Below are 25,398 nucleotides of genomic sequence, written 5' to 3' on the forward strand. Positions count from 1 at the left end.
CTTGGGCTGCATGTCCCAGCCTTCATCCCAAATGCCCCTCATGTTTTTCCATCGCTCCACACATCCTATCTTAGTCCTTGAGCACAAGGTTTCATCCTCTGTCAGATCCTCTTCTGTTCCTGGTGTCTGAGGTGTAAATGTGGTGCTTGATTAGGGAGAAGAGCTCATCACTGAATTCTAAACTCTTTGACTGCTTTTATTTTTCTTTTTTCAGGTTCAAGTGCTGGATTGTGTCATGTGACTATCCCAAAACTCAGAGCACCCCATGGCCATCTTTGCCCTCTGTCACATAACTTGAAAACTGCCTGATGGCCTTTTTGCAATGGTTCCCTCCAGGAGGCCTTGATCTCAGTGAAGAAGTCCTTTCCCGGCATTCCAGTGCCCGTCAGCCCCCTACTCCTCAGACACCCTTAACAAACAAAGGCAGTCACACACACGGTGTAACAAATACACAAAGTAAATAATAATTACACTAATTATGATCGGGGAGCACTGGCCAGGTCCACACACATCATAAGGTGGGAGAGGGGGATGCTAGTTCCCACTAGGTCGCTGGGCTATGCCCCTAAGCCTCTTCACCCCATGCCTCTTTGGGGGTGGGTAGGACCAGGGTAATGAGACTTCAACTCATAGATTTATGTTCATAAGAGAAAGACCCCTCCACCAAAGGTCTTTATTTGGTGGTGGTAAAGGGGCATATTGTAAGTGTCCCCCAAGTCTAATGCCCCAGCTCTCTAGAATTTGGGGAAGTCACCTGAGGCCTATTACCCAACCCCTGCCCTGTGCCAAGATCAAGAGACATGGGCATTTGACCTTGGAGGAGCATCTTCTGTTTTTCACTTCTCTGTTCCTCTCCTTCCACCGAGGAAATGTGAAGGATGTTGATGGTCAGGTGTATCTTGTTCTCCAAGATTGGGGCAGAAGGAATGATGAACAGGGCCAGAGAGGAGAGGCTGGGGGTTAGCATTGCTGCTATATGGGAGGAGGCGAGTTAACAGCCCCTGCCCATTTCTGTACCGATAAACCTCATCTCACTTGTTCACTGTGGGAATGGGAATAAGATGCCAAAGCTCACCGTCACCTTCCCAAGGGTGGTCACATACCTTTGCCCCTTCCACTGGCTGGGCCAGGCGGGAGAGTCATGCTCTTGGGAAGAACAAGCCTTCCAGGTCAGCTCTCCAGCTTGGGCTTTACTTTAGTTCAGTACTGTTTGCATCAGACCTATAACTGCTGGCTCTACTTAGAGTGACAATTTTGCTGAAGCTTCTTTCTCCCTCCTCTCCTGACATCCTCTAGGCTCTTGCCTGGAGCCAAGAGGTCTGGTGGTGAGGTTTGGATAGGGTATGGATCAGGAGATTCTCAACTCCTTGGCTTCAGGCACTGTCCAGCCGGGAGGCAGAGGGAAACTTGTACTCTGAAGCCTGCGACTCCTCTAAGCCTCACATCTCTTCGCCACTACTCTGGTGCCCTGGTTATCTGTCCCACAGCGAGAGGTATTTTATGTCCATAAAGTGCCCGTGGTAAGTGCTCAGAATTCATCTCTTGGCTGTGGCGGGTGCTGCTATTTCTCATTCCATCGAGGGGAAGAAACTGAGGCACAGTGAGTCCAGAGGAGGGTGGGTCAGGATTGTAGGAGGAATGAATAGGCCCAGCTAGTGACGTGGAGTGGCAACCCGTCCCTGCCTTCCAAACCAGCGAGTCTCCATCCTTCCCATCCTCTGCTCTAACTGTCCTTGTCAGATGCTTTTCCCTACTGTTTTGTCCCCTCCCTGCTGCCAGGTACTGCTAGATTCCAAAAATAAAAGATAAAAATAATTATAGACACTCTGCTCCCTTGTTCTCCCCCCTTCCACCCTGAGCTTTGGGGTTGGGGGACTAAAATGTCCCCCTTCCAGAATCCCTTCCACCTTGGTCTACTGGCTCTATTCCCTAGCCCAGAGCAGTGATTTGGATTCAAACGCCCTGTAACCTTCAGCCTCCTTTCTTGACTCCTAACCCTTCCCAGATCTGAGGACTCTGGGATTTCTATACTCTTCTTTTATTGACCTGAAGATAGAGGCTGGGAGCAGGGGCATTCCACAGGCTCTTTGGTCTCTCTCTTGGCTGGGGGGAATTTGGGCTTAAGCAGGACACACCCTCTTGCTAAATAACTCAATACTATGAGGGTGGACCCGAGACTTAGTTTAGTGGCTCTCATATAGATCCTGGATGTTGAAGGCTCTCCCCTCAAACCCCCCAGCTTCTAAACCCTAACCTCTTACTGTTTCCGTGAGCGCTGGAATTCAGTTCAACCCGTTTGGCTCAGGAAGGTTAAGTAGGGTGATTATGGATGGGAAACTTCCATGTGTCAGCCCTCTTGCCTTCTACTCCCAATTCCCAACCCTGGAGGCTTTATACAAGTGCTTAAGTAGGTGGGTATTGAGGGAGAACAGGGTTTGGGGAAAAAGGGACAAATGGGGCACAGTGGGCAGGGGCCCTTCTATTTCAGTAAAGCCAAATACCAAAAAATGAAAAGTTACAATAAATAAATAAATAAAATTCCCAAATCCTTGCTTTTGCCCCTGCCCTCACTTCCCTTCCCCCAGCCACTGCTGGAGGGAGAAAGGGAAGAAGCTCCGAATGGACTTCTGATTTCTTCTACTGAGAATGGTAGTCAGGGGATCTCCTCAAACCATACCAAGCCCCTCACCTTGCCAGTGGAAGAAAGGAGGCTTGGTATGGGGCTTTCTCTTACTCCATTTCGATCTCTTTCTCATTGTTTATCTCTGCCTAGTCTCTGTCTCTTCTGCCTCTCTATCCCTTTGCCTTCTCACCGCTGCTCTTTTTGTTCCTCTGTCTCTATCCCTCTGCTCTACCTCTGTCTCTATGTCTTTCTGTCTTCTTGCCAAACCTTCTTATCTGCAAACCTCAAACACTCCCCACCTGACCATGCCCCCTCCTCTTCTCCCTTTCCCCCAAACCCGTCACCCCTCAATCCCCACCTGCCTCCCTCTGTTGTATTGCACACTGCTTGGGCAGGGAACAAGGTGTGATGTTCGTGGGAAGAGGTGGAGGGAGCACTAGGGCCTGGGGGAATGGGGGTCAGGGCTGGGGGTCTAAGGGTAGGATCTGTGGGGGAGGCATACTCTGTCCCCCACCTTAGGAGCAGCCACAGCGATCCACCACCATGCCAGGGATCTTGCCGTAGATAATTTGCTGCTTGTCATTGAAGTAGAGCATGTTGATTGGGGACATCTTGGTGGGGGTACAGCAGGGTCCCGCAGAGCCTCTTGGATTAGCCTGTTGCACCAAGTGGGTGTGCGGATACTTTTGCATGAACATGTACTCGCACTGGCCAGAGCAGTAGTTGGCCTTGTAGCGTTTAGGCGCAATGATCCAGTCCCAGCCGAAAGCCTCAAAGTCCACTGTGAGGGGATATCGGCAGCAGCGGGACTCACTTGAGTGCTCATCACAGTCCAGGCCCAGGTTCCGCCGGGACCGTTTTGTGTTCTCTAGGACTCGAAGCTCCATGAAAGGATGCTGAGGGTGAGGGAGAGGAGAAAGAGATGTGATACAGCCCTGAAGAGCTCCTACTCCCTGTTCCTTTCTCACCTGTCCCTCAACAGGGACATCAGAACAGAGACCATTGACCTCTCAGCTTTTCCACTGCTCCCATCCCCAGCCCATATCTTCTACCCACTTTTCTTGCCAGCTAGCCATCTTTCCTTCAGCTCACCTTCCCTCATTCTCCCTCTCCTGGCAACCTGACCTTCATCAGCCTCGTGGCCCAAGGCCTCATCAACAGCCCATTTTTGAGTTCCCACGGATCTCCCATTAACTCACACCTTCACCCCAAATTCAGTTTCCAGCTGTTGCCTGGCCTGGATCTTCAAAAAGTGATAAGTGCTACTCCCCGTCCCTCCTGAACTCCTCCTCTAGAATCAGCTCCTGGTCCCAGAGAAATAATGCTGGTTCCCAATGCCTTCACATTCCTGGTCTACTTTTTCCAATATCCCACATCCTCAGGGCGAGGTTACACATATCTGCCACCATCTCAGGCTCCCTGCTCACCAGCCCCTCAGCTCCTGGCCCCAGAGAGGTGACAGCCAGGTCTGTGCCACTGGGATCAAAGGCGTTGATCTCGATGCCCCAGTTGCTCTGTGGCTGGCGGAACCAGCTGTGTAACACTTGCTTGAAGTCGATGCTCTGCCAGTGGCCCGAGCGCGAGTGTAGCTCAATCTTGAGTGAGCGGATACGGATGTGACGCCGGCCTCCACCCCCTCCTCCTGCAGTCCCTTCCCCAGTTAGGGGTTTCAGTCGCAAGATTTGCAGGTAGACTGTGGCTGGGCGCGGCACAGGCCGTAGATACACCCAAAGCTGGGCCTTCAGTACCTTTGTGAACATCACCTTGGGGCTGAAGTGGAAATGGCAGCAGAGAGGACTGCCATCTGTCTGCACCGCAGGGTCCGCTGATAAGAGAGAAGGGGGCACAGCATCAGCAAAGGGTTTTTGTGGAGGGGGTCAGCAGCCCTGGGTAACGTTGGCAACTTGGACTCCTCAGCCTGAGTTTTCCAGTTCTTTACCCTTCTCCTGTGCCTGTCTTATTGACGTCCATGTCACTGCTATCCAGAACAGTGCCTCCTCTCTTTCCTGTAGGATGATGGCTCTATCAGGCCTTCCTGATCTGCACCCATTCCCTAATGTATTTGCCTTAATGCATAGGTTCCTCTCTACCAGATAAACTGCAAAGATAGTTATTAGGGAATTCTTCTTCCATCTGCATGCAGCCTTCCCTTCCTCCAACTTTCCCCAGCATGTAGGGCTCCAACTTTTTCTGAACCTTTGATGCTCTTCATAGAAGCCAAACCTCATGTCACACCTGCTATCCTCAGGTCACCTTGCCTCCTTTCTGCTCTGTTTTGTCTGGTGGCCAGGTGGAGCCTGGCACAGCACCCCAAAACAGATGGCCTCAGAGAGTGGATAACCCAGGGTCCAGATAGGGAGCATGGGCTAAATTTATTCCATGAAGTAAACCAGAATTCAGATCTAGGCTGCTTGCATCATTCCCACTAGAAGTAACACACCCAGAAGAATGGAACTACTCAAGCACTTTCTGTGCATCTGACTCCCCAGTCCCCTGACCCTGAGAACAAGTTTCCTCAGCTGCTTCCTCCTCCTCTTCACCATTACCGCCTCAGCTTTTGAGGAAGGGAAAAACCACCTCCATGTTGTTTCCTCCTACTTGCCCAAAGCATCATAAATAATGTTCAACACACCAGATCAACTGTAATCAGTCTTCTTTTCCCCCCTGAGCTTCCTTTGGTTTCTCAGTCCAGTGCCAGTAAGTCTTTACAAAGGTTTAACATCCCAACTTTACATTTTGGCCCATTTCCCCTTGTTCTGGACCATAAATTGACCCTTCTGGGGTCTAAAGGGTGATTCTCAATATCTGCCTCTGCTTCCATTTCAGCTCTTCTCAGTTCCCTTTTCTAATCTCTTAAAATCAGTTGGGAATGCCCTAAATCATGCTTCCATTGGACAGGAATATCCATTCTCACTATAAATAGACTGAGAGAGGAAGAATCAGGAAGGAGCTTCCAGAGCCATGTACATATGATCAGGAAGTCCAGGCCCTTATGTATCGTGCCCAGGTCTGCACAACTTGAGGGGACTTGGCATGTGTGGTCTCCCATCAGCACTCCCCCACCCCCACCCCAGGAGAAGGAGGATCCTCCAAGTGAGATGGGGAGGGAAGTGCTTAATGATCTTCATATATGTAGGACAGGAGACACAAAGTGCCTCTGCAGCTTCCTTTCCTTGGTTCTTCTCTGAGGTCCCAGGGCACTGGTGGTCCTCCCAGCTATCCTCTTGCTGGAGCTGCAGTGATAGTGCAATGGGGTAGGATTTGAGAGTGAGTAGAGATTCAGAGGTTAGGAGAGTCGCTGGGGCAGGGGAGCTGCTGGTGAGACAAAGAGTGACAAGCAACAATCCCAAATAGCATGCTATGTCTAATTTCAGCATAGGGATTTTATTTTCCTGCCGGTCTTCACCATTAGGTACTAATCTCCATAAGGGTGGGCAGTGTGTTGATACTGTCTTTTGCTCACCATTGTAGCTTTAGTGCCTCCCATAGTATCATGCAGTGCTGAATAAACGCATGCTGAATGAACTCCCTAAACTCATGATTTTAAATTATACAGGCAAGTGCCTGAAAGTTCTTTCTGGCATCTAAATACTGGTCTTTGACTACAATTGAAGTGGGTTTAGTCACTGCCTGACTCCTCACTAATCAATATCTGACCTTACCCACCAAACTTCTCAGTGATACAGGTAATAATCCTTGCTTCATAGGAGTGCTGAGCATTAAATAAAGAATGTGAAAATAGTAGTAGCTTCTCAATAGATGTTGGTTTATTGTTTTCTAAGCTCTAAACATACTCCTCTACCTAAGCTGACTCAAGGCTTAGAGATGGGGCACTGGGCACCAGGGCCCCATCTCTAAGTTTTTGGTTCCTTCAGGCAGAGTCCCCCATCCCCACCCCAGGAAATCACCATACACATCTCCCCCACTGGATATGGAGACAGTGGCTACTACAAGGCGGCAGGACGAAGAGGTATGGAGAAGAGAAAGGGGAAGAGAGGAAGAGACTGCAGATGGTAAGGTATATAAGAATAGAGAGGAGACTGTTAGGATGAAGGTAGGGTAGAAGAGAGGCAGAGAAATGGAGGAGAGAAGGAAGAGAGAGGGGAAGATCATGGTGGGAGGAGAAGAAATAAGTTTGGGAGTTGGAAAACACTGGAAGAGAAGAAGGGATGCAAAAGGAGGGAGATAGCTAAGCCTAGTGGGGTAAAGAGAAAGGATAGAAGGATACAGAGGGAGGAACAAAGGAGAAGCAGGTAGAGCCTCAGAGGGAAACAAGGGGCTTGAGAGAGTCCCCAACACACACATAGGCCCAGTTCCCAAGGGGAGGGGAAGGAGCCACATCTGTGTTGGATTGATCGGGCTGGTGGCAGGCAGCAGGTCAGGTTTAGTAGGCGGCGCTGGTCTGGAGAGGTCATTGCACTATTTTCAGCAAAAGCCCAGCCCCCTCCCTGCTCACCCCCCCACCCCCCCACCCCCCTTACACACTCTCCTCACCCTGGCTGGAAGGCCTAGGGGCAGGAGGTTGGGCAGGGAGGGCAGGGGCCTCTTGGTGTAGGGAGGAGAGAGAAACTGAGGGGCTGGGCTTGGCTCCCAGAAGGGCAAGGGGGCTGGGTTCCCAGGAAGAAGGCTGGGGTGGGAGAGCCTGAGAGGGTGGAGGGAACTAGGGCAGGCACTGCAGCCTAGGAGAGGTGGGGGCTGGGGTCCAGGGTTGAGGGCTGGGGGAGGGGAGGAAGGGGGAGGGGAGCGGAGGCCATCTCTGCTGACAAACACCTCCCCCGATTAGCAGAGCACAAGTCTCTTATTAAAGCGGGTCCCTGGGGATTAGACTATAAAAGTCTCTTTTTCCTTTTCCCCTCTCTCCCTCCCCTCCCCTTCGCTCCCCCTCCCTCCCTTAAGAGCTCAGCTTGGCTCTTAAAGGGGACGTACAACACCTGGCTGGAGACCCAGTTCCCTAGTTATCTAAGTCCTGGGGAGGCATGAGGGCACAAGTTAGGGTGGAACCCCACCTGCTGGTGTCCCTCCTCCTCCAACCCCCCAGCCTAACCTGCACTTCTCAATCTGTGCACGCAGAGTCTGTTCACTCCCTGCATCCTCATACCAGGGCTAACTTGGCTCAGGCCCCTCGGTTAAAGGACGCTAGGGGTAGAAAGGGGCAAGGGGAGGTCCACAGCTCCATCACCCATTCTGGAAATCCTCACACACACTACACCACAGAGACCAGAGTATATTTTCTCTTGGTACCCTTCATCTTCTTCCAGCAAACTCTTCCTCAGAATTCCTCTACAACTGTTGCCTAGAATCCCCACCCCCACCCCTGCCCTCAGTCTCAGACTGACCCTAGCTTCTAGAAAGCAGAAGCCTTAAGAACAGTAGGGAAACTGAGGAACCCATGACCAGATCCCAGGCCTTCATGCCCCCAACCCCCGGTTAGTTTCCTAGTCCTTTGAGTTCTCTTTTCTTTACAGCGCTAAGTATTGTGCAGTTAGGGTCTGCAGAAAAACTGGCCGAAGTATGAGGCACTCAGCCTCCAGAAGCACACCTGGGTTCCTGAGCCTCTCCCATGGGGGTGGGCCACTAGGACTCCCCTCAGCTCCCAGCTTTTTATGACCCATCTGCCAATAAACCAGTCTCTCCCCTCTTCTGTTCAGAGCCATAAAACCAAACAGTTGGGCAGGGGGGACTTGGCCAAACCACCAGGGAGTAAGAGAAGGCCTGGTTCCTGGAGTTGGAGGTTGGGGGAAACCTCAGTGGGGGAGGGGAAAAGGGAGTCATCTGACCCTAGGGAGAGCTGGAGGGTTGCAGGAGGGAGTGTTGGCCTGGATTTTCCAGGCCATAAAATTTCAAAGCAGCTCAAGTCTATTAACATGTTCATCTTCCGTTTGGCCAGGGGCTTGGATGCCTGGGTTCCCCCTCCCTCTCCATCTATTTCTTTCTTTTTCTCCCTAGGTCTTCTCTTTCCTCAAGTCCGGTAGTGGGTAGGGGCTGGTGAATAAGGGATGGAACGCTAAGGGTTGAGCAGCCAAATGAGTGCCCTTAGCCCCAGAGCAATGGAGTTGAGTTCTCTGAGCTCGGTCAGTACTGAGAAGGCACAGCGTTTCCAGCCCCTTGGGAGACCGGGTGTCAGAAGGGCTCCGGGTGGAATGGGTGCCAGCTGGGCTGCTGGGAGAGACACAGGGCTCTGGGATCTTATTCCTGGGAGAGGGAGAGGAGCAGCCAGTTCTCTGAAGCCCGGTGGGCGCGTTGCGGAGCCCACGGGGGAAGGGTGGAGAGTTGGTGCCAGGCCACTGGGAGGTGGAGAGCGCTGCAGCCCGGCTGGGACTGCGGGGGTCCCGAAGCCTCCCGATTCTGTTCTCCATCACAGCCCTTCAGGATGGAGTTGCTGCCCCTTCCCGTCCGCTGCGGGCGGCCCCCAGCTTCCCCAGACTGCCCCAACACCGGTCTTTTTCGCACACCCGGGGTAGGAGGCGGTATCTCTCAACTCTCTCCGTCCGCACCCCCACCTCCGGGGACGGGGCGTGCACACAACTCCACAGCCCATCTCTACCGCTCGAAAAACTTCTGTGGAGCAGCCCCCGCCCCTCAATCCGTCAAGTTTTCGCAGAAAAGGCTTCCGGGCAGGAGCAGCCGGGGGAGCGCACCGCCTCCGAGCGAGAGGCGCTCACTTTCCCGGAGCCCGAGCCCGCACCCCAGCGCTCGCGCCCTGCCGCCCACTTACTCTCCTGGGCCATGCTAATGACAGTCTCGGTGGTGGCGTGGTACTCGTCCTCCTCCAGGAAGTCCTCGGGCTGCAGCGCGTCGCCCTGGAAGTCGTGCAGGTCCAGGATCTGCTGCAGCGGCGGCGCCTTGGGCAGCAGCTGCTTCACCACCTCGCGGCTGATGTTGGGCGCCTCCTTGAGCCGCAGTTTGCTCAGGATCTGCGACTTGATGCTCTCCAGGCGCAGCTCGCGGCTGTGCTGCCGCCACACGCACACGGGGCAGCCGTCGGGCTCGGGCGCCACGGACGGGGCCGGCCGGCTCGAGCGCTCCCCCCCGGCCCCCGCCGCCGCCGCCGCCGCCGCCGCCGCCGCCGCGGGGCCCTCGGCCGCCTCCCCCCGGGGCCGCAGCTCCAGGGCGAGGAGCAGGAAGCCCAGCAGCAGCGGGGCCGCGAGCACCATGCTGGAGGGGAGGGGAGGGAGGACTGGGGGGCGGGGACGCCGGAGTCCCGCGGGGAGGGGGCGGAGGGAGGAGGGAGGGAGGAGGAGGGGGTCCGGGCGGCGCGGGATTGGGGGCTGCCCGGCCGAGGGGGGGCCGGGGGGGCCGGGGGCGGCGGGCGCGCGGGCGGGGCGGGCGGGCGGCCGGGGCGGGCGGCTGGGGGGGCCCGAGCCCGGGCCAGGCCCTTTATAGCCCCGGCCCCCGTGTCGTCAGCGGCCGCGATTGGCTGCGGAGCCAACAAAAGAGGCAGCGCTGTCATCCGAGGCGAGAGAGGGAGCCGGAGAGAGCCGAGGAAAAGAGAGAGAGAGAGGGAGGGAGCGAGGGCCCAGAGAGAGATGAAGAGACAGAGATATTGGGGTGGGAAGAGGGGGGAGAGACGGAGAGAGAAAGTCAGAGTTGGAGAGACCAAGGAGAGACAGAGAGAGAAAGGGGGAAGAGACAGATCAGAGACGCAGAGATAGGAACAGCAGGAGGAAGAGGAGAGAGACAAAGGGGAGATGAGAGAGTCAGAGAGGGGAAGACACAGACAGGAGAGACTCAGCTGGAGAGACAGAGATGGAGCAGGAAAGAGGCATAACTACGGAGGAGTTGGAGTGGGGAGAGTCAGAGACAAAGATAGGCAGAGACCCGAGGGAGGAAAGAAGTATGGCTAGACAAGGGGAGGGATGGAGAGGACAGGGGTGCATAGACATGGGAACAGAGGCAGAGGAACTGATGGGACAGAGACCAGAACCCTGGGAAAAAGAGAGAGGGAGTGAAATCAAGAGTGGGGAGGGAGAGAGACAGAGACTGGGAGATACCAAGGAGGCTACTGAGGAAGCAGACCCAGAGGATCAGGGGAGGCAGAGATGGAAAGACAGAGACTCCTGAGGGAAGGAGAGACAGCACAGCAAGGAGTCAGCCTTGGCAGGAGCTCAGAGAGCCAGAGGGGGAGGAGGTGAAAAATTTGAGCCCAGAGGAGCCCCAGCTACCAGAGGTGGCCCAAAGAAGATGTTTCAAGAAGCCATGGAGGGGAGCATCAGGCTGGGCTCATCAGGGATGTCAGGAAGAGGAGGATGGAAGGATTGGACACGGGGGTTAGCCAGGGAGACCAGGACAGGAGGACGCCAGGAACAATCTGAGAGGGTGGAGAGGTGGTGGGAAGCCCTGAGACCAGACGAGGACTTAGATCTGGGAAGAGTGTGAGCTTGAAATTGAGGCTTGAAAGGGATAAGTGAGCCAGCAGGCTGGAAAAGGCAGGAACTGAGGACCACTGGGTGAGGAGTGGGAGGAAGCAGGGCCGGAGACTACTATGCTTGCAAAGGAATCTGGACCTCTGGATTCCTAGCTATACTTTTGGATCTGCAGAGTCTTAGAAATCTGAGAAGGGGCTTGTAGTTGTAGGGGTGAGGATGAGAGAGAGGTCTACCCTCAGATGCCTGAGTTGGAGACAACAGTTGCAAGGGGAGAAACCCAGATGTGGGACTAGCCCTAGACTTCAGGTGTGACCCTGGGTACAGCTAGAAGGCAGAGTAGAAGATTGCCAAGGTACTAAAATGCTCCTGAAGTGCTTCACTTCTGGTTCTGGATACCTCTTCCCAGACCTCAGTTTCTCCAGGCATATTTCCTGTCTAAAGCCCTGGAGGACAATAGACAAATGACCAATAGATTGAAAATGTTTGAGGGGATCAGATCTTGCTCGTTTCCTGGCACACACAATGTTTATTGAATAAATGGATGAACATTATTTGACTTCTCAGGCAGAACAGAGGGACACTGGTTTCCTCTCTGGATTAGAGCCCAATACAGTGTCTTAAAGCTGGCTTGATGGAGCACGAGGCATAAGGACAGAGTTGGGCTGGGGAGCTGGAGTGGAATGAGGAAAGAAAATGGGGTCCAGGTGTGAGGGAGGAAGGTTGGGCTGGGATTAGGAGGACCAAGCTGGGGAACTTTCCGTAGAGATCAGGATCTCTAGGATCCTAGATCCATTTCCGTAGAGAACAGGAACTAAGACCAGAGCAGAATGGGAAAAAAATTTAGACAGCTGATTTCCTCCCTTGCTTTGGTCCAAGACATGGACATCTCAACATTTCATCAAGTTTCTTTATCTATAAAATGAGGATCCCGCTGCCTACTTTCAACTAGTTGTGAGGGTTACATAGTAATCAATCAAGACTGGCCTTCATGGGCTCCTTCATCATGACTCTTTTTCTTTCCTTTCTCATCTCCCAGAGCAGTGATTGCCTTTACAACACATTCTGGCACATCCTTTTCTCCAAAATGTTTCTCTGATGTCACTTCCTCAGCAAAATTGCAAATTCCTTCACAGCAGAGGTGGTGTCACCTTCTCGTTCCTCAGAGGAGGTGACCCAGCCTTCACTCCTCCACCAAACATGTATCTAGTGGTAGGTCTATGAGAGATGCAAAGATAAATAAGACTCAGCCTCTTTCCTCAGGGAACATACAGACTAGACAAGACACTAGGTAAACAGGACCAGCCAAAACTCCAGGCCAGATGCCTCCTTGATATCTCCATCCTGATGTCCTCAGGTACCTCAAACATCACGGGTTAAATAGGATAGATAGAGAACTTCTTCTCTCCCCCTAAATTGTGCCCCCATCTTGCTGTTTTTCATTTTAGTGAATGACACTCAATCATCCAGGCCAGAAACCTGATGTAGCCATTACTCTCTTTCTCTTGATCATCTCTGAATCTTTGCACAAGTCTTTTCCTCTTCCTAGAACAACTCTCCCTCCTATCTCCACTTCCTGCCCTGCTCCTTGGCCAAATTTACTCTTTCTTCAGGTCTTGGTATAGATGAGATTTTAGACATGTCTTCCAGGAGCCCATTCCTGACTCCCAATTCTATGGTAGATGCTCCTCCGAGCCATAGCTGTGCCATTCTGTGGGGTATGGAGGTTAATCACACAGCTTCTAGACTAGGCTGCCTGGGTTCAAGTCTCTTTTTTGGCAGTATGAACTTGGCTCTCTGCCTCAATGTGAGATGGAGATAACAGTATTGTACCTATTTCATAAGGTTATGAGGGTTAACTGCCTGGTGCACAGTTCTAAATGAGTTAATTAGTCATTACTATTACCCCAACTTAGCGCCCTCACATTGTGAGTGAGACCCAAAAGAGCAGCAACTTTTTTCACCAAACTATTACTTAGCTGCCTTGAATAAAGAATGAATGAACCCCGCTAACTGAATCTGGTCAGAGCCAGGTTGGAGAGAGAAAACTGTGTATTTATGGCTATGAGGAGTTGTGAATACCTGCCAAATACCAGAAAGCAAGAGTTGGGGACACCTTATGAGACGGAAAAGATTTCTGCCTCCTGGCTTCCTCCTGATGGGCTCCAGGACTGCGCTTAATCCAATGAGTGGGCAAGACTGCCATCTGGTGGTAGAATATGGAATTTCCACTTCTTGGAAGTGGGAGTAAAACCACATTTTTGTTTTGCATACTTTGCATATTTTCACTTTAGATTTCTACTCCAACAAGTTCTATATTATGATGCATTAAGCCTTGTTCTTGTCTCCAGCCCATCCTAGATCTTGCCTCTTTCCTTGAGTTCCCTCATGCTAGGTACAGTTGGGTTCCCCTGAGTTGCAGGAACTAACCCCTAGGAGGTCTCTTTCAGGAGTTTCAGACTTCCAGCTGCCCTAGACCCGTCCCAAGGAGGAGGTCCTGCTGGCTTTATGGAAAAGGAGTTGGGAGAGATCTGGACATTTATCTCTTTCCTCATCCCAATACAGGCTAACCAGGTTTTGGGGCCCCGCCCACTGTCCTGGTCTCCCTGGCAACTGTCTTTCTGCCAGGGGTGCCCCTCTCCAGGCGTTACCCAGGCAACCTTCAGGCCCGCCTCCTTCAAGGTCCTGACTGTTTCATCGCAAATGTGGGTCGGGGCCTAACGGAGGCATTGAGGTTTGTAGGGTGTGCACTACCGGGAGAGAAGCAGGTGGTGTCCCAGGGGCAGGGGATGAGGTTTCAGGAGCTGCTGGAGGAAAGATGTGCTAGTGTAGCCTTGGGTAGAGGGTCCCTTACATCCTCAGGAAGAGGAACTGCACGTCCTGGGAGCTGGTCACCAGGGTTCCAGGCCAGAGACACCTGGGCCACTCTCAGAGCTGCTGACCCCAGAATGGGCCCCACTGCAAGGAAGAGGGACGGCTGCTGTCCTGCACCCCTACCACACAGGACCCCCCACACCCAAAATGCCTTGTCCATCAGAGCAGGCTCAGTGGGCGGTAACTCAGGATCTCTAACCCCTCTCTTCTCGCTTTTTCCTCCTAAAGTCCCTATTTTTAGGGTCAGTAGACTCATTCCTTGGCATCGTAGGTCTTTCCAAGGAGGGGAAGGGCTGAGTCATTGAGAAGCAGCTGAGGCGACGGGGGGCTTCCCTACGAGGCTTGCTTCCCCCCTCCCAGCAGGAGCCTCTGGAAATGTGGTGTAGGGAGGCTATTCTGGGCTGGGAGTGGTATGTTGGTGGACTGGACCCCTCCCGGGTCTCTGTCCACAAACCCTAAAGCCCCCAGAGAGGACATCACTGTGTAATTACCATCCTCTCCCACACCATGTTCTAAACCCTATAATCATCCTGCCTGGATCACCAGGCAGCCCTGTTAACCTCTTTAACCCCAAGGCCCTGTAAGAGAAGTTGGAGGTTAAGAGGAGGGAGCCAAAGAATTCGTGTTTCGGGGGAGGGGGTAGAGGTGGGACACATATGGGGAGCTCTGAGAATCCTTTGGAGTCACGTCTTCCTTTGCCCCTGGCCTCGCAGAAGACACCCCCACCCCCACCCCCATATCCCCTTATCCTCCAAGGGTAGGCCCAGCCCCCCAACTCCTTGGGTGCACCCTCTTTCCCACCTTCACTCTTGGTCCCCCAGGCCTCCCCACTTCTTCCTGTCTTTCTCACCTATAGTTCCCTCTCCAGGCCCTTGGTGGGGTCCTCCTGGGTGCAGCGGCCAAGGCTGGCCCATTGCCGAGCTATGCTGGAAAGAGGCACCACTATTCCAGATGCTGGTCAAAGAAAAGGAGGGGTCTGAGTGCAAAGTCTGCTTCTCCAGGGACTTCAGCTGGCGGATGTGCTGACCCAGGAGGTGACAAAGCATGATCTAGGCCGCCAGGTGAGGGGAGCTGGTGGGAAGCAGAGGGCAACTGGAGGCAGGAGTGGTCAGAGGGAATCTAATCTCCAGAGAGAGCACAGGGCAGTGAAGGTCAAACTTGTTGCCAGATGAGGGATGTGTGTGTGCCTGTGTGTGTATGGCAATGGTGGGGGTGTGTGAACGGCCAGAAGGTCTGGCTGGGGTCCAGGAGTGGGAACCAGAAATTAGAGATGTGAGGGCAGGACACAGTGGTCTGGGCTCTGCCTGGGGGTGCCAGCGATCCCCACCCATTCAAACTCTGCCTGGTCTTCTCACCCCTAGTTCCCTGAGGTGCAAGACCACACCCATGGGGAGGAATCCCACAGTTGAGCACAGCCTGGGTGAATGTCCCCAAGGCCTTCAATGCTCTGCTGCACCCCCAGCCTGTGCCAGGTGGCCCCCAGCATCCAGGGCTTCTCTTTGCCGTAGCCCTCACCACACTGTATCACAGATTGTGATCACCTTGAAGGCAGAGTCATGTCTTACTCATCTCCATATAGTCCCAGTGCCTGGCATGTTTAGGCTTTCAATACAAAGAAGGATGAACGAATGAATGAATTCTTCCTCAGCCCCTGCCTAGGCCTCTGGGCCTCTCAGCCCCAAGGAACAGACACCTGAGCTCACCACCCCACTGCAGCATTGCCTCTGTCTCATTTCTCGCATGTTCATGTCTGCTCCATCCCGGGAGAAACCGTAGGTGTGTGGGTCTGTGACTCTCAGGTGGAGGCTGCTGCACTCCTGAGCTGGTTCTGGACCAGAACCACACAGCAGCCGGGCTCCTGGCCCAGGCAATGCCCGAGGAGTGGGCTGCCCGCCCTACCCACTCACCAGCTGGACATCTAGATTGACCCTGTTGGTAATAGTGACACCGGCTGGGAGGAGGCTGGGACAAGACCAGGCAAGGGTAGGAAGAACAAGGGGCCAGAAGTCAGGGGCTGGAGGCCCAAGGAGTAGGGAAAGAAATGGGTAAGAACAGAGGAAGAGCCCTGAGGACGGAGCTTGGCAGTGGGGAGTGGGGCAGGGTGGGGTTGGAACAGAGCTGGGCGGTGGGGCTTGAACTGGAGCTCTGGGCCAAGGCCAAAGTGGGTAGGAGGGGCCAAGGGAAGCTGGGTTGTCCCTCCCAACCCTTTCCTTGGCCACCCCAAGTGAGGTGGAGTCCAGATATTTCTCAAAGCAAAATCATTTTAATTCCTGTAAGTCTACAAACAGGGTACGATAAAGCCCTTATCATCTATTTTGTGTGTGTGTGTAAGGAAGATTAGCCCTGAGGTAATATCCGATGCCAATCCCCCTGTTTTTGCCGAGGAAGACCGGCCCTGGGCTAACATCCATCCCCATCTTCCTCTACTTTATATGGGGTGCCGCCACAGCATGGCTTGACAAGTGGTGCGTACCCGGGATCCGAACCTGCGAACCTCGGGCCGCTGAAGTGAAGCGCGCACACTTAACTGCTACACCACTGGCAGGCCACAAGCCTTTATCATCTTAAGGTAACAAAACAGATCCCCTTCATTTCTTCTGTGGGCCTCACAGGCGCCCTGTGGGGCCAGAAAGGGAATAGTTTTCTTCCTGCCTAGCTGGGTGGAAGTCGAGCCTCAGGAAGGTGAGAGTTTAGCCAAAGTCACCCCACCTATGTGTGCTCTCGCACAAGGGCTTCTGACCTCAGGGCACTTGTTGCAGGTGGCAGGCGTGGTGCACCCAGCCCTGGAGTGGGTGTGTCAAGACCCTAGGTCTCACCTGTAGGCTGCCCCTGAGTGGGTGGCTTCGTCTCTCTGAGTTTCCCTTTCCTCGCAGTGAGGATGTAAGGTGACTTTCGCAATGATGATGTTCTCCTGGGCACCACAGTGCGGTGACCTAGCCTTGCCCAGACAGGTTGGGGAGTCAGAGCTGGCCACCACAGTGACTGGAGACCTTTCTCTACGCCCCAGACCCCGCCAGTGCATCTCTAACCCCCTTGATATATCCCTGCAATCTGGGCGCGGTCATCAAGCACCCATGCCTCCCTCATATCCAGAGCTGGGGCCTCTGGATTTAAATCTCAGGCCCCCAGTTCAGATCCAATCCCTTGACCTTAAATTCCAGCCACCACCCTTCCTACCCTCTCCAGCGAAGAGATGGCCTTGATGCTGATGGCTCTTCATTTCCTTTCTCTCTCCCATCCGGGTCTCCTCCTCTTCCTTCTCCCCACCCCTCTCCCTCATGTCTGTTTTCCCTTCTCATCTCCCCGAGCCTCTCCGTCTTTCACCCTCTTCTGTTCCCTCCTGTCTCTCCTCTCCTCTCTCCCAACTCTCCTCTTCCCTCCTCTCCTTCCCCATGTCTCCTCACTCCTTTCTCATGCTCCCCCACCCCCCCTGCAGGTGGCAGTTTCGAGTTCACAGAGGCCTCTCCTTCCAGGGCACCTGAGCCTCATCTCTGAGCCAGCCCCCTGCCGGTGGGGCATGGGCAGGGGGCCTGGTGGCCCTGCTGAGTTGGGGGACAAGGTGTCTGTTCAGCAGGCACTGGGCTCCCTGTCTCCATCTGGCCTTCAGGAGGCTTCGGGCTCTGGCTACAAGCTGCCGTGTGTTGCACTGGGTCTGGCCGATGCCTATGTGCTCTCAGATGGCACCACCTTCGCTTGGGATACTTGTGGCCCCCAAGCCCGGCTGCTGGCGCTGGGTGGAGGCGTGGTGGAGCTGGAGAGAGCCTGGCTCTGCTCTGTGGGGAAGGGCAAGGGTGCCTACCCCAGCTCACCTACCACCAACCAGTGCCAGGCACCCAAGGGACAGTGGCCTGAGCTAATCGGGTGGCTTGGTGGCATGTCTGGATGCCAGGCATTTGGAGCAGGTGCTGGAGGCTCTGAAGGATGTGATGTGAAGGGCCAGATCTGAGGCCAGCTGCCTCCCCTCTCAGAGGCCCTTCCTGGAGCCCAGCAGGCACACAGGGCTCTATGTCAGCTTTCCAGGCTAGGGGAGTGGGTGATTCTTTTTTTTGAAATTGTGTTAAAATATACATAACATTTACCATTTTCTTTTTTTTTTGTGGGGAAGATCAGCTCTGAGCTAACATCCATGCCAATCCTCCTCTTTTTGCTGAGGAAGACTGGCCCTGAGCTAACATCTATTGCCCATCCTCCTCGTTTTTTTTCCCTTTTTCTCCCCAAAGCCCCAGTAGATAGTTGTACGTCGTAGTTGCACACCCTTCTAGTTGCTGTATGTGGGCCGCCGCCTCAGCATGGCCGGAGAAGCAGTGCGTAGGTGCGCGCCCAGATCCGAACTCAGGCCGCCAGGAGTGGAGCACGTGCACTTAACCGCTAAGCCACAGGGCCGGCCCTGCATTTTAATCATTTTTAAGTGCAGTTCAGCGGCACTAAGCACATTCACATTGTTGTGCAACCACAACCATCACCCATCTCTAGAACTTTTTCATCTTCCCAAACTGAAACTGCACCCCCACTGAACTAACTCTCCCTTCCTCCCTCCCCCAGCCTCTGGCCCCCACCATTCTACTCTTGGCTCTACAAATTTGATTAGGAACGTGCCTTTCTTACCCCTCACTTCCAACTCCACACAGGCTTGTTCTCCGGGGTCTCCCTGGCCCTGTCCTTTCCTGTCTCCCCTGGCACCGTTCTTTCTCTCCCATGGCTTGACCAGGCTGCTGCCACCACTCTGCACCTGCTCCTTCTCCTGGTGTTCCTCTCAGACGGCCCCATTCTCCTGACCTTCACCTCAGCTCTGCCCCAGCCCACTTGGATGTCCCCCCTCCCGGGGCCCTGCAGGTGCTCTGGATCCTGCCCTGACACTGCTCTGGAGATGGCCACCCCATCCCATGGCGTTCTCTTGCTTTTCATCCAAATTGACCGTTCTATACTATTGGACGCTTCTGGCCACTGTCGTGAAGTTCTCTTTTCTCTTGGCCTCTGAGAGAGAGGGGAAAAAGCTTGGGCTTTGCAACCCCCAGAGATCTGGGTTCAAATCCTAACACTGCCCGTTCCCAGCTTGGGCTCTGGGCACATCTCTCCCTGTCTCCAAGCCTCAGTTTCCTTATCCCTAAAACAGGACAAGTCATACGGACCTCACAGGGTTGTGGTGAGGATTAAATGAGTAATGGGTATAAGTGCCCAGCACCGTGCCAACGGAGTGCAGGGGTCCAGCTCTGCAACTTCCTTTCCCTCTCACCTCTTCTGCTGGCTGCTCACTCCTCCCCATGTTCCTTAAACAGAAGGCTCTGTCCCCCTCTGTTTTCTTTGTTCTGGCCCTCACCATCTATAGGTTTAGACATCACTTTTTATCTCTGGTCGGACTGCTCTTCTCTCCTCAGTTTCACATCCCCAATTCCTGGGGGGACGTCTCCACCCAGGTGCCCCTTGGGGGACCACCACCTCTTCCCAGGGGGCCCAGGTTGGGAAGCTCTGAGTCGTCTCAGACTCTTGCACTTCCTCGCCCCCTCCCACAGGTAAGCGGTGCTGCAGTCCTTCCGTGTGCCCTCGGAAATGCCTCTGCGACTTCCCTACTCTCCGTGGTTCTGGCCTTCATCGGCTCTTCCTTGGACTGTGGCAGTGATATCCCAGCTATCCTCCAGGTCAGCTGACATTCATTCCTCCTCATTTCAGTATAGCCAATCCCAAGATGGTTCACCATCTCAGTAATGTCCACACTCCCATCACCTTAGAACATTCCCAACACAGCCTTCCAGGTTCTCAACAGTCCTATCACCTAGACTGTCTTCTTTTTGCTTCATATTGTTTTGTAAAGTATTCCAAAGCAATTACAGAAATGACATTTCACCCTTAAATATTTTAGTATGCATCTTTAAAAAATAGAGTACTTTTCCTATATAATCGAATACTATCATCATAGCTAACAAAATTACTTTCTCATGTTGAATTCTCAGCCCATATTCAAATTTCCCCAATTGTTCCCCAAATGTCTTTCACAGTTGGTTTGTTCAAAGATTCAGTCCAAGACCAAGCGTTACACTTGGTTGTTATGCATCTAAAGTTTCTCAATCTTGACTTCAGACCACCTTCCCTCCCGTCCATGTTTTACCACATCCTTCCTGAGCCCTTTGAGCCAGCCAACCCCAACCTACAGGGACTTGTTAAACTACTCCTTTTTTACACTTGGCCCTTTTCTTGTCCCTGGAACTGACAGCTTGCCCCTTTATTCTCTAAGGTCACCTTGGAAATCACCACCCACCTCTGTGAAATCCACTCTTTTTCTTTTTACTTCGGGCAGAGGCACCACCTGTCCCTCCCTCTGAGCTGGTCCAGCTGCCACCAGGGGTTCTGCCTCTGTTCACAGGGTAAGCTTGGTTCTGCCTGGCAGAGGGCAGGGCCTCTGTCTTCCTTGCCCTCCTGGCCCCATGCCTAGCACATGTCTGGCATCTAGGGGCAGCACGATAAAGAAACTGATGAATACTCCTTTTTCCAGCATCTTCACTCCTCCTCCACAGCCTGCCTGCTGTGATAACTGGGGAGCAAGGGCTTGGTGTGTCTTGCTGGAAGGTTGTAATCCCTTCCTGAGAACCCTGAAACTGGTTCTCAGTCCAGCCCAGATCTCCTTCCTTTTGCTCTTACAGTTTCTTTCCTTCTTCGTGTACACACACCAAGACTCCGAAAGTGGTTCTTGAGGCAGGACCATAAGAACCTAAGGGCTGGGGTCCAGGCTGGCAGGGTGGGGCTGGTTCTGTCCCTGGCATGTTTATTCAGCTCCTTCTGGGGACCACCATGGCACACACGGGAGAGAGGCAGCTTGAGCTGCCACACCCCCCTTCCAGCCCTCACCTGGCTTTGCGCTAGGGCATGAGACGGTCTGTCAGCTAGGATGGGATGGGGGAAATCCAGGGATATATGCCATGCCTGCCTTAGTGCCCTCCCCCACGGCTGCACCAAGAAGGACTGAGCCAGGAGAGGTGGGAGCACGGACCTTGTCAATCCTCCCCCATAGGGAAGGACTGGATTCTGATGTGTCATGATTGACTGGGTGGGATGGCCCTGAGAAGGGCTTCCTCCCCTCCTCAGCCCACTACTCAGGAGCTCTAGAAAATGGAGAAGGGACTAAATGAGAGGGGACAGGAACACCCACTCTAGAATGTTGAGGGACTCCCAGGATGTGAGGCCAGGGACTTTCTGGAAGTGTTTATTCTGGCCCCACCCGATCCGAGGGAGCCTAAGGCGCCCTCTGCGGACTGGGGGATGGGGGTGGGGGCTCGAACAGAGATGGAGCCAGAGGCAGGGAGTGGGCTCCGGGTGGGGGACGAGGAGGCCTCTGGCAGACCATCTTGTCACCTTGCCTCAGCTCTGCCTGGCCCGTGCGCTCAGAGGGTAGCTCTGGGCCGCTCGTCTCTCCTTTGGCTCCTTCACGCCTCTTCCGCTTCCCTGAACCGGAGAGAACAAGGCGGCACTCGGTCCGGCTCCTGCCCCGAGTGGGCTGCGGGCGCCAGCAGGGCCCCAGGCGCCCTGAGGTCCTGCCCCGGACACTCCCTGTGCGGGTTGGGGCGCTGTCTTCCCGATAGGGGCCACGTGGCCCTGGCCGGGCGGGGGGCTCCGCCCTCCCCTCGCCGGCCGGGTGACTCAGGCCGCAGCTGTTCCCGCGTCACATGAGGGAGGCTGCCGGCCACTGGGCGGGGGAGGCGGCCGGGGCCCGGGGCGGGGCCGCGGGCGGGGGGCGGGGCCGGAGCGGGGGGCGCCGCTAGAGAGCCCCGGATCGCGGCGGGAGAGGAGCGAGCCTCGGGGAGCCCAGGTGAGGCGCGGCCCCGGCCGGCGCGGCGCGGCGCGGGGCGGGGGCGGCCCGGCAGCTCCCTCCTGCGGGGCTCGCCCGGCCTCCGGAGACCCGCCTGCCCTCCGGCCGCTCCCGAGGCCCTCGCGACTTCGCAACTTTGAAAAGTTCCAGAGCCCGGGCGGGCGGGGCGGGGTGGGGTGGTGGCCGCACTTATTTGGGGGTGGTCAGAGCCCAGGGGACGGTGGCCGGGGGCCGGGCTGGGGCTGAGGACCGATTTTCGGGGCTGGTTGGTGGGGAGGGGGTGTTTGACGCCGGCGGGCCGAGGGTGGGCGTCAGGCCGGGCCCCGGGGGCGCCCTCCGATCGGTCCCGGGCCCCGAGGCGGCGGGGCGGGGTCCGGGCTTCGCGGCGGTCGCCCCCACCTCTCTCCGGCCAGGAAGAGGGGGCTGGGAGACGTGGATCCGACCGCGGGTTTCCGGGTGGGAGGGGCTGGGGATGGGGGCCGGGCAGGGAAGGCCTCGAGGGCCGGCGGGGAGCCCGGAGACCGACGTCCCCCCTCGGCCGGCTCTAATCCTCCTGTTCTCCCCTCGGCCCAGGTCCGGCAGCCATGGCGGTGGAAGGAGGAATGAAATGTGTCAAGTTCTTGCTCTACGTTCTTCTGCTGGCCTTTTGCGTGAGTGGGGAGGGGGCCGGTGCGGGCGCGCTGGCAGGGTGCGGGGAGACCTGGCTCCGGAGTGCTGAGGGCCGAGGGACCAGGAATGAAGGCAGCTGGAGACCAGATGTGGAAGGAAAGCCCAGGAACGGGCCGCAGACAGCACGGCCACCCCCCTCCTCCAGCTTTCAGGGACCTCCGAGGCTGGTTTGGTCCAGAATGGCCAGTCTGGGTGCGCAGCGCCCTCCCCCAAGCCCCTTCTGGCCCTTCCTGTCTGGTGACCCAACCTCTTGTGATAAGGGCAGTGGGGCAACCAGCCAACGCCAACGGCCTGATGCTATCGCCGCGGGGCTTCCCTGCGTTCCCCATCCTCTTCTCTCCAATCTCCCCTGTCCACCCCTCATTCCTCTCCATTCCCTCATCCCTCTTCACCCCTCCAGCTGCTCGGGGGTGGGGAAGCGCTCTGCCTACCTCACTTTGCTCCTGCCCTGGGCTCTTGGCTTGAGAGGCTGCTGTTTGTCCTGGGAGAGCACCCTACTCTTGCCCCCTTTTCCTCCTTTCTTCTCCTCGCTGGCGTCGCTGGCCTGAGGAACCCTAGTCTCAGCTGATGAGGATGGGGCGGGCCTCAGAGGATAGCGCGAGGGCAGTTCTGGGAGCCCTAGAGGGAGCACTGCTCTAGGTTAGGATCATATGCCCTGGGGTCAAGGCTTTCTGGAACTTCTCTTTTTGTATTTGATCAAACTATGGGGCAAGGATGGATCATCCCCCTTGCCCACAGTCAAAAGTTTCCTGGAAGTGTGACAATCTGTTCCCCAGGGATGGGGTTAAGTCTGTGTCCTGGGTGCACCCGCTGCCCTCCAGCATGGGGGGCTGATGGGTTGTGGGTCTGGCCTAACCCTGATGTGCCCTCTGCGCAGGCCTGTGCAGTGGGACTGATCGTTGTGGGTGTAATGGCTCAGATCATCTTGAATCAGGCCAATATCCAGGATGCCACCCCTGGCTGTCTGGTGCCTGTGGTCATCATCGCAGTGGGTGCCTTCCTCTTCCTGGTGGCCTTTGTGGGCTGCTGTGGGGCCTGCAAGGAGAACTACTGTCTTATGATCACAGTGAGTGGGTTATAACGGGGCTGGCGTGGCTGCCTGGGATTGCTGGAGGGCATTTCTATGGAGGGGGCTCACGAGGGTGGGTGAAGTGAGGTGGGTGGGTGAGGAAAACCTTTGTGAGTGTTCCAGAGACTGGTTGGGCCACAGCACGCCCCTCTCACCCAGACTCCAAACCTGATTCCCTCCCTTTGCGCCTGTAGTTTGCCATCTTCCTGTCTCTTATCACGCTGGTGGAGGTGGCTGCAGCCATTGCTGGCTATGTCTTTAGAGAGCAGGTAAGTGGGGACTGAGGGGAGGACCCTGCCCCACAGGCCTGGCTGCTCTGGGGCCCAGGTGCTCAGAGTTCTGACCTGAACAGTGCTCCTCCCTACTGCCAGGTGATGTCAGAATTTAATAAGAAGTTCAAGCAGCAGATGCAGAGTTATCCGCACGACAACCAAACGGCTTTAGTCCTGGACAAGTTGCAGGAGGAAGTGAGTGGGGTTGCTGGGAGCAGGGGTAGTGGGGGAAGAAGAGTCTCATCTCCATATTGAAGGTGGAGGTCCACTCAACAGCCTTCTTCCCCATCTCTCTCCTCTCCTTCAGTTTAAGTGCTGCGGGGCGGCTAATTACACTGACTGGGAGATCATCCCTCTCAAGGTCAATGGCTCAGTCCCTGACTCCTGCTGTGTCAATGTCACTCAGGGCTGCGGGACTAAGCCCACCGAGAAGAGTATCCATACCGAGGTAGGGAGGAGGCTGAGACAGCAGGGGATTTGGGGAACCTGGTGAGAGGGACCAGGGGTGGAGTTGGAGAGGGCTGGGGCTCTGGAAGTTGTGGTCAGGGTTGGGGAGGGGATCTAGGCGTGCTGGGGGTGGAGTGAAAGGTACAGAGGGAGGTGGGTGGGAAGTTTCTGATGGTATTCTTGCCTTATGTGCCTGTCACCCTTCAGGGCTGTGTGGAGAAGATTGGAGGCTGGCTGAGGAAAAATGTGCTGGTGGTGGCTGCCGCAGCCCTGGGTATTGCCTTTGTGGAGGTGAGAGGCGCCCTTGGGACTCAGTCCAGGGCATCTGGGTGGGAGGGGCAGCGGGGAGGAGGGTGCTGAGCAGGAGGTACTGGCCTGGGGAGGGGAGCCCTGGTTGTGTTTGGGGTCTCTTGGGCGGGTCCTGGGTTCCTCACCCTTCTGACCGCTCTCCACGCCCCCTCTATCTTTCCCTCTAGGTCCTGGGAATCGTCTTTGCCTGCTGCCTCGTGAAGAGTATCCGAAGTGGCTATGAGGTGATGTAGGGGGTCTGGTCTCTTCAGCCCCCTCATCTAGGGGAATGGAGTCCTATACTCCAGGTTTTTCAATTAAACGGATTATTTTTCCAGACCGAGAAGAGAGGGAGTCTCAGTTTGTCTTCAGGAGTGATACTTCATCCCTTTTCTCTCCTCATCCATGTTCCCGTCCTCTGGGACCTTGTTCTGTTTGCGCCCCTGGGAAAGGGGGCCTATTTTGGGGGGTGTTGGGAAAGGAGGATTTTGCTGAAGGCGTTTGTTGGGCTGGCAGTGGAAGCGGGGATCTGGAGGCTGTGGCCCCCTGCCCTCCCTGTCTCTTAGTCGTGTGCTGCCAGGCTCAGTGCTGAAGCGTTCCTGAAGCCATCTCCTGCAGAAGTCAAAGGGACTCCCCACAAAGGTCCTCCACGGGAAGAGACCTGCCCACGTCTATCGTGGACATCTTCTCCTTGGTCCTCTGCTCACTTCACAGGGCCCAGCAACTCCCTCCTGCACCCAGCAGGCCTGGCTCCTTTCAGGGTGGTGACCTGTGTGGCCAGTGTCCATCTGTCTTGACTTTGATTAGATGATAGAATTTAGTGGGTATTGTGTTTCTTCCATGGAAACCACCCAGCCTGGCCCCTACCCCTTTTCACCACCTTCCCTCCTGCCTTCAAGAAAAACAGATAATGACCATTTCCACTCCAAACACTGAATTGTGACCTTATTCCACATAGAAAATAAAGGAGACGTCCAACAGTGCCCTCTGGTAGC

General features: G+C 55.1%; 2 protein-coding genes across 2 annotated transcripts; one reads left to right on the forward strand and one right to left on the reverse strand.

Moving 5' to 3' along the window:
- Positions 1–443: 443 nt before the first annotated feature.
- Positions 444–9,927, reverse strand: GDF11 (growth differentiation factor 11). The gene is made up of 3 exons (XM_058558005.1): positions 9,339–9,927; positions 4,051–4,448; positions 444–3,519 (listed from the first exon to the last, which is right to left on the reverse strand). Exons 1-3 carry the CDS (start codon positions 9,775–9,777, stop codon positions 3,139–3,141), a joined length of 1,218 nt encoding a protein of 405 aa, XP_058413988.1. The 5' UTR covers positions 9,778–9,927; the 3' UTR covers positions 444–3,138.
- An 11,654-nt stretch (positions 9,928–21,581) lies between these two features.
- CD63 (CD63 molecule) lies at positions 21,582–24,743 on the forward strand. Its single transcript, XM_058558015.1, has 8 exons — positions 21,582–21,658; positions 22,232–22,308; positions 23,205–23,393; positions 23,591–23,665; positions 23,768–23,863; positions 23,976–24,116; positions 24,323–24,406; positions 24,592–24,743. Exons 2-8 carry the CDS (start codon positions 22,243–22,245, stop codon positions 24,655–24,657), a joined length of 717 nt encoding a protein of 238 aa, XP_058413998.1. The 5' UTR covers positions 21,582–21,658; positions 22,232–22,242; the 3' UTR covers positions 24,658–24,743.
- The last annotated feature ends 655 nt before the right edge of the window (positions 24,744–25,398 follow it).

The sequence above is a fragment of the Diceros bicornis genome, chromosome 17 (genome assembly GCF_020826845.1).
Source record: "Diceros bicornis minor isolate mBicDic1 chromosome 17, mDicBic1.mat.cur, whole genome shotgun sequence".
In the NCBI taxonomy this organism is placed as follows: Eukaryota; Metazoa; Chordata; class Mammalia; order Perissodactyla; family Rhinocerotidae; genus Diceros; species Diceros bicornis.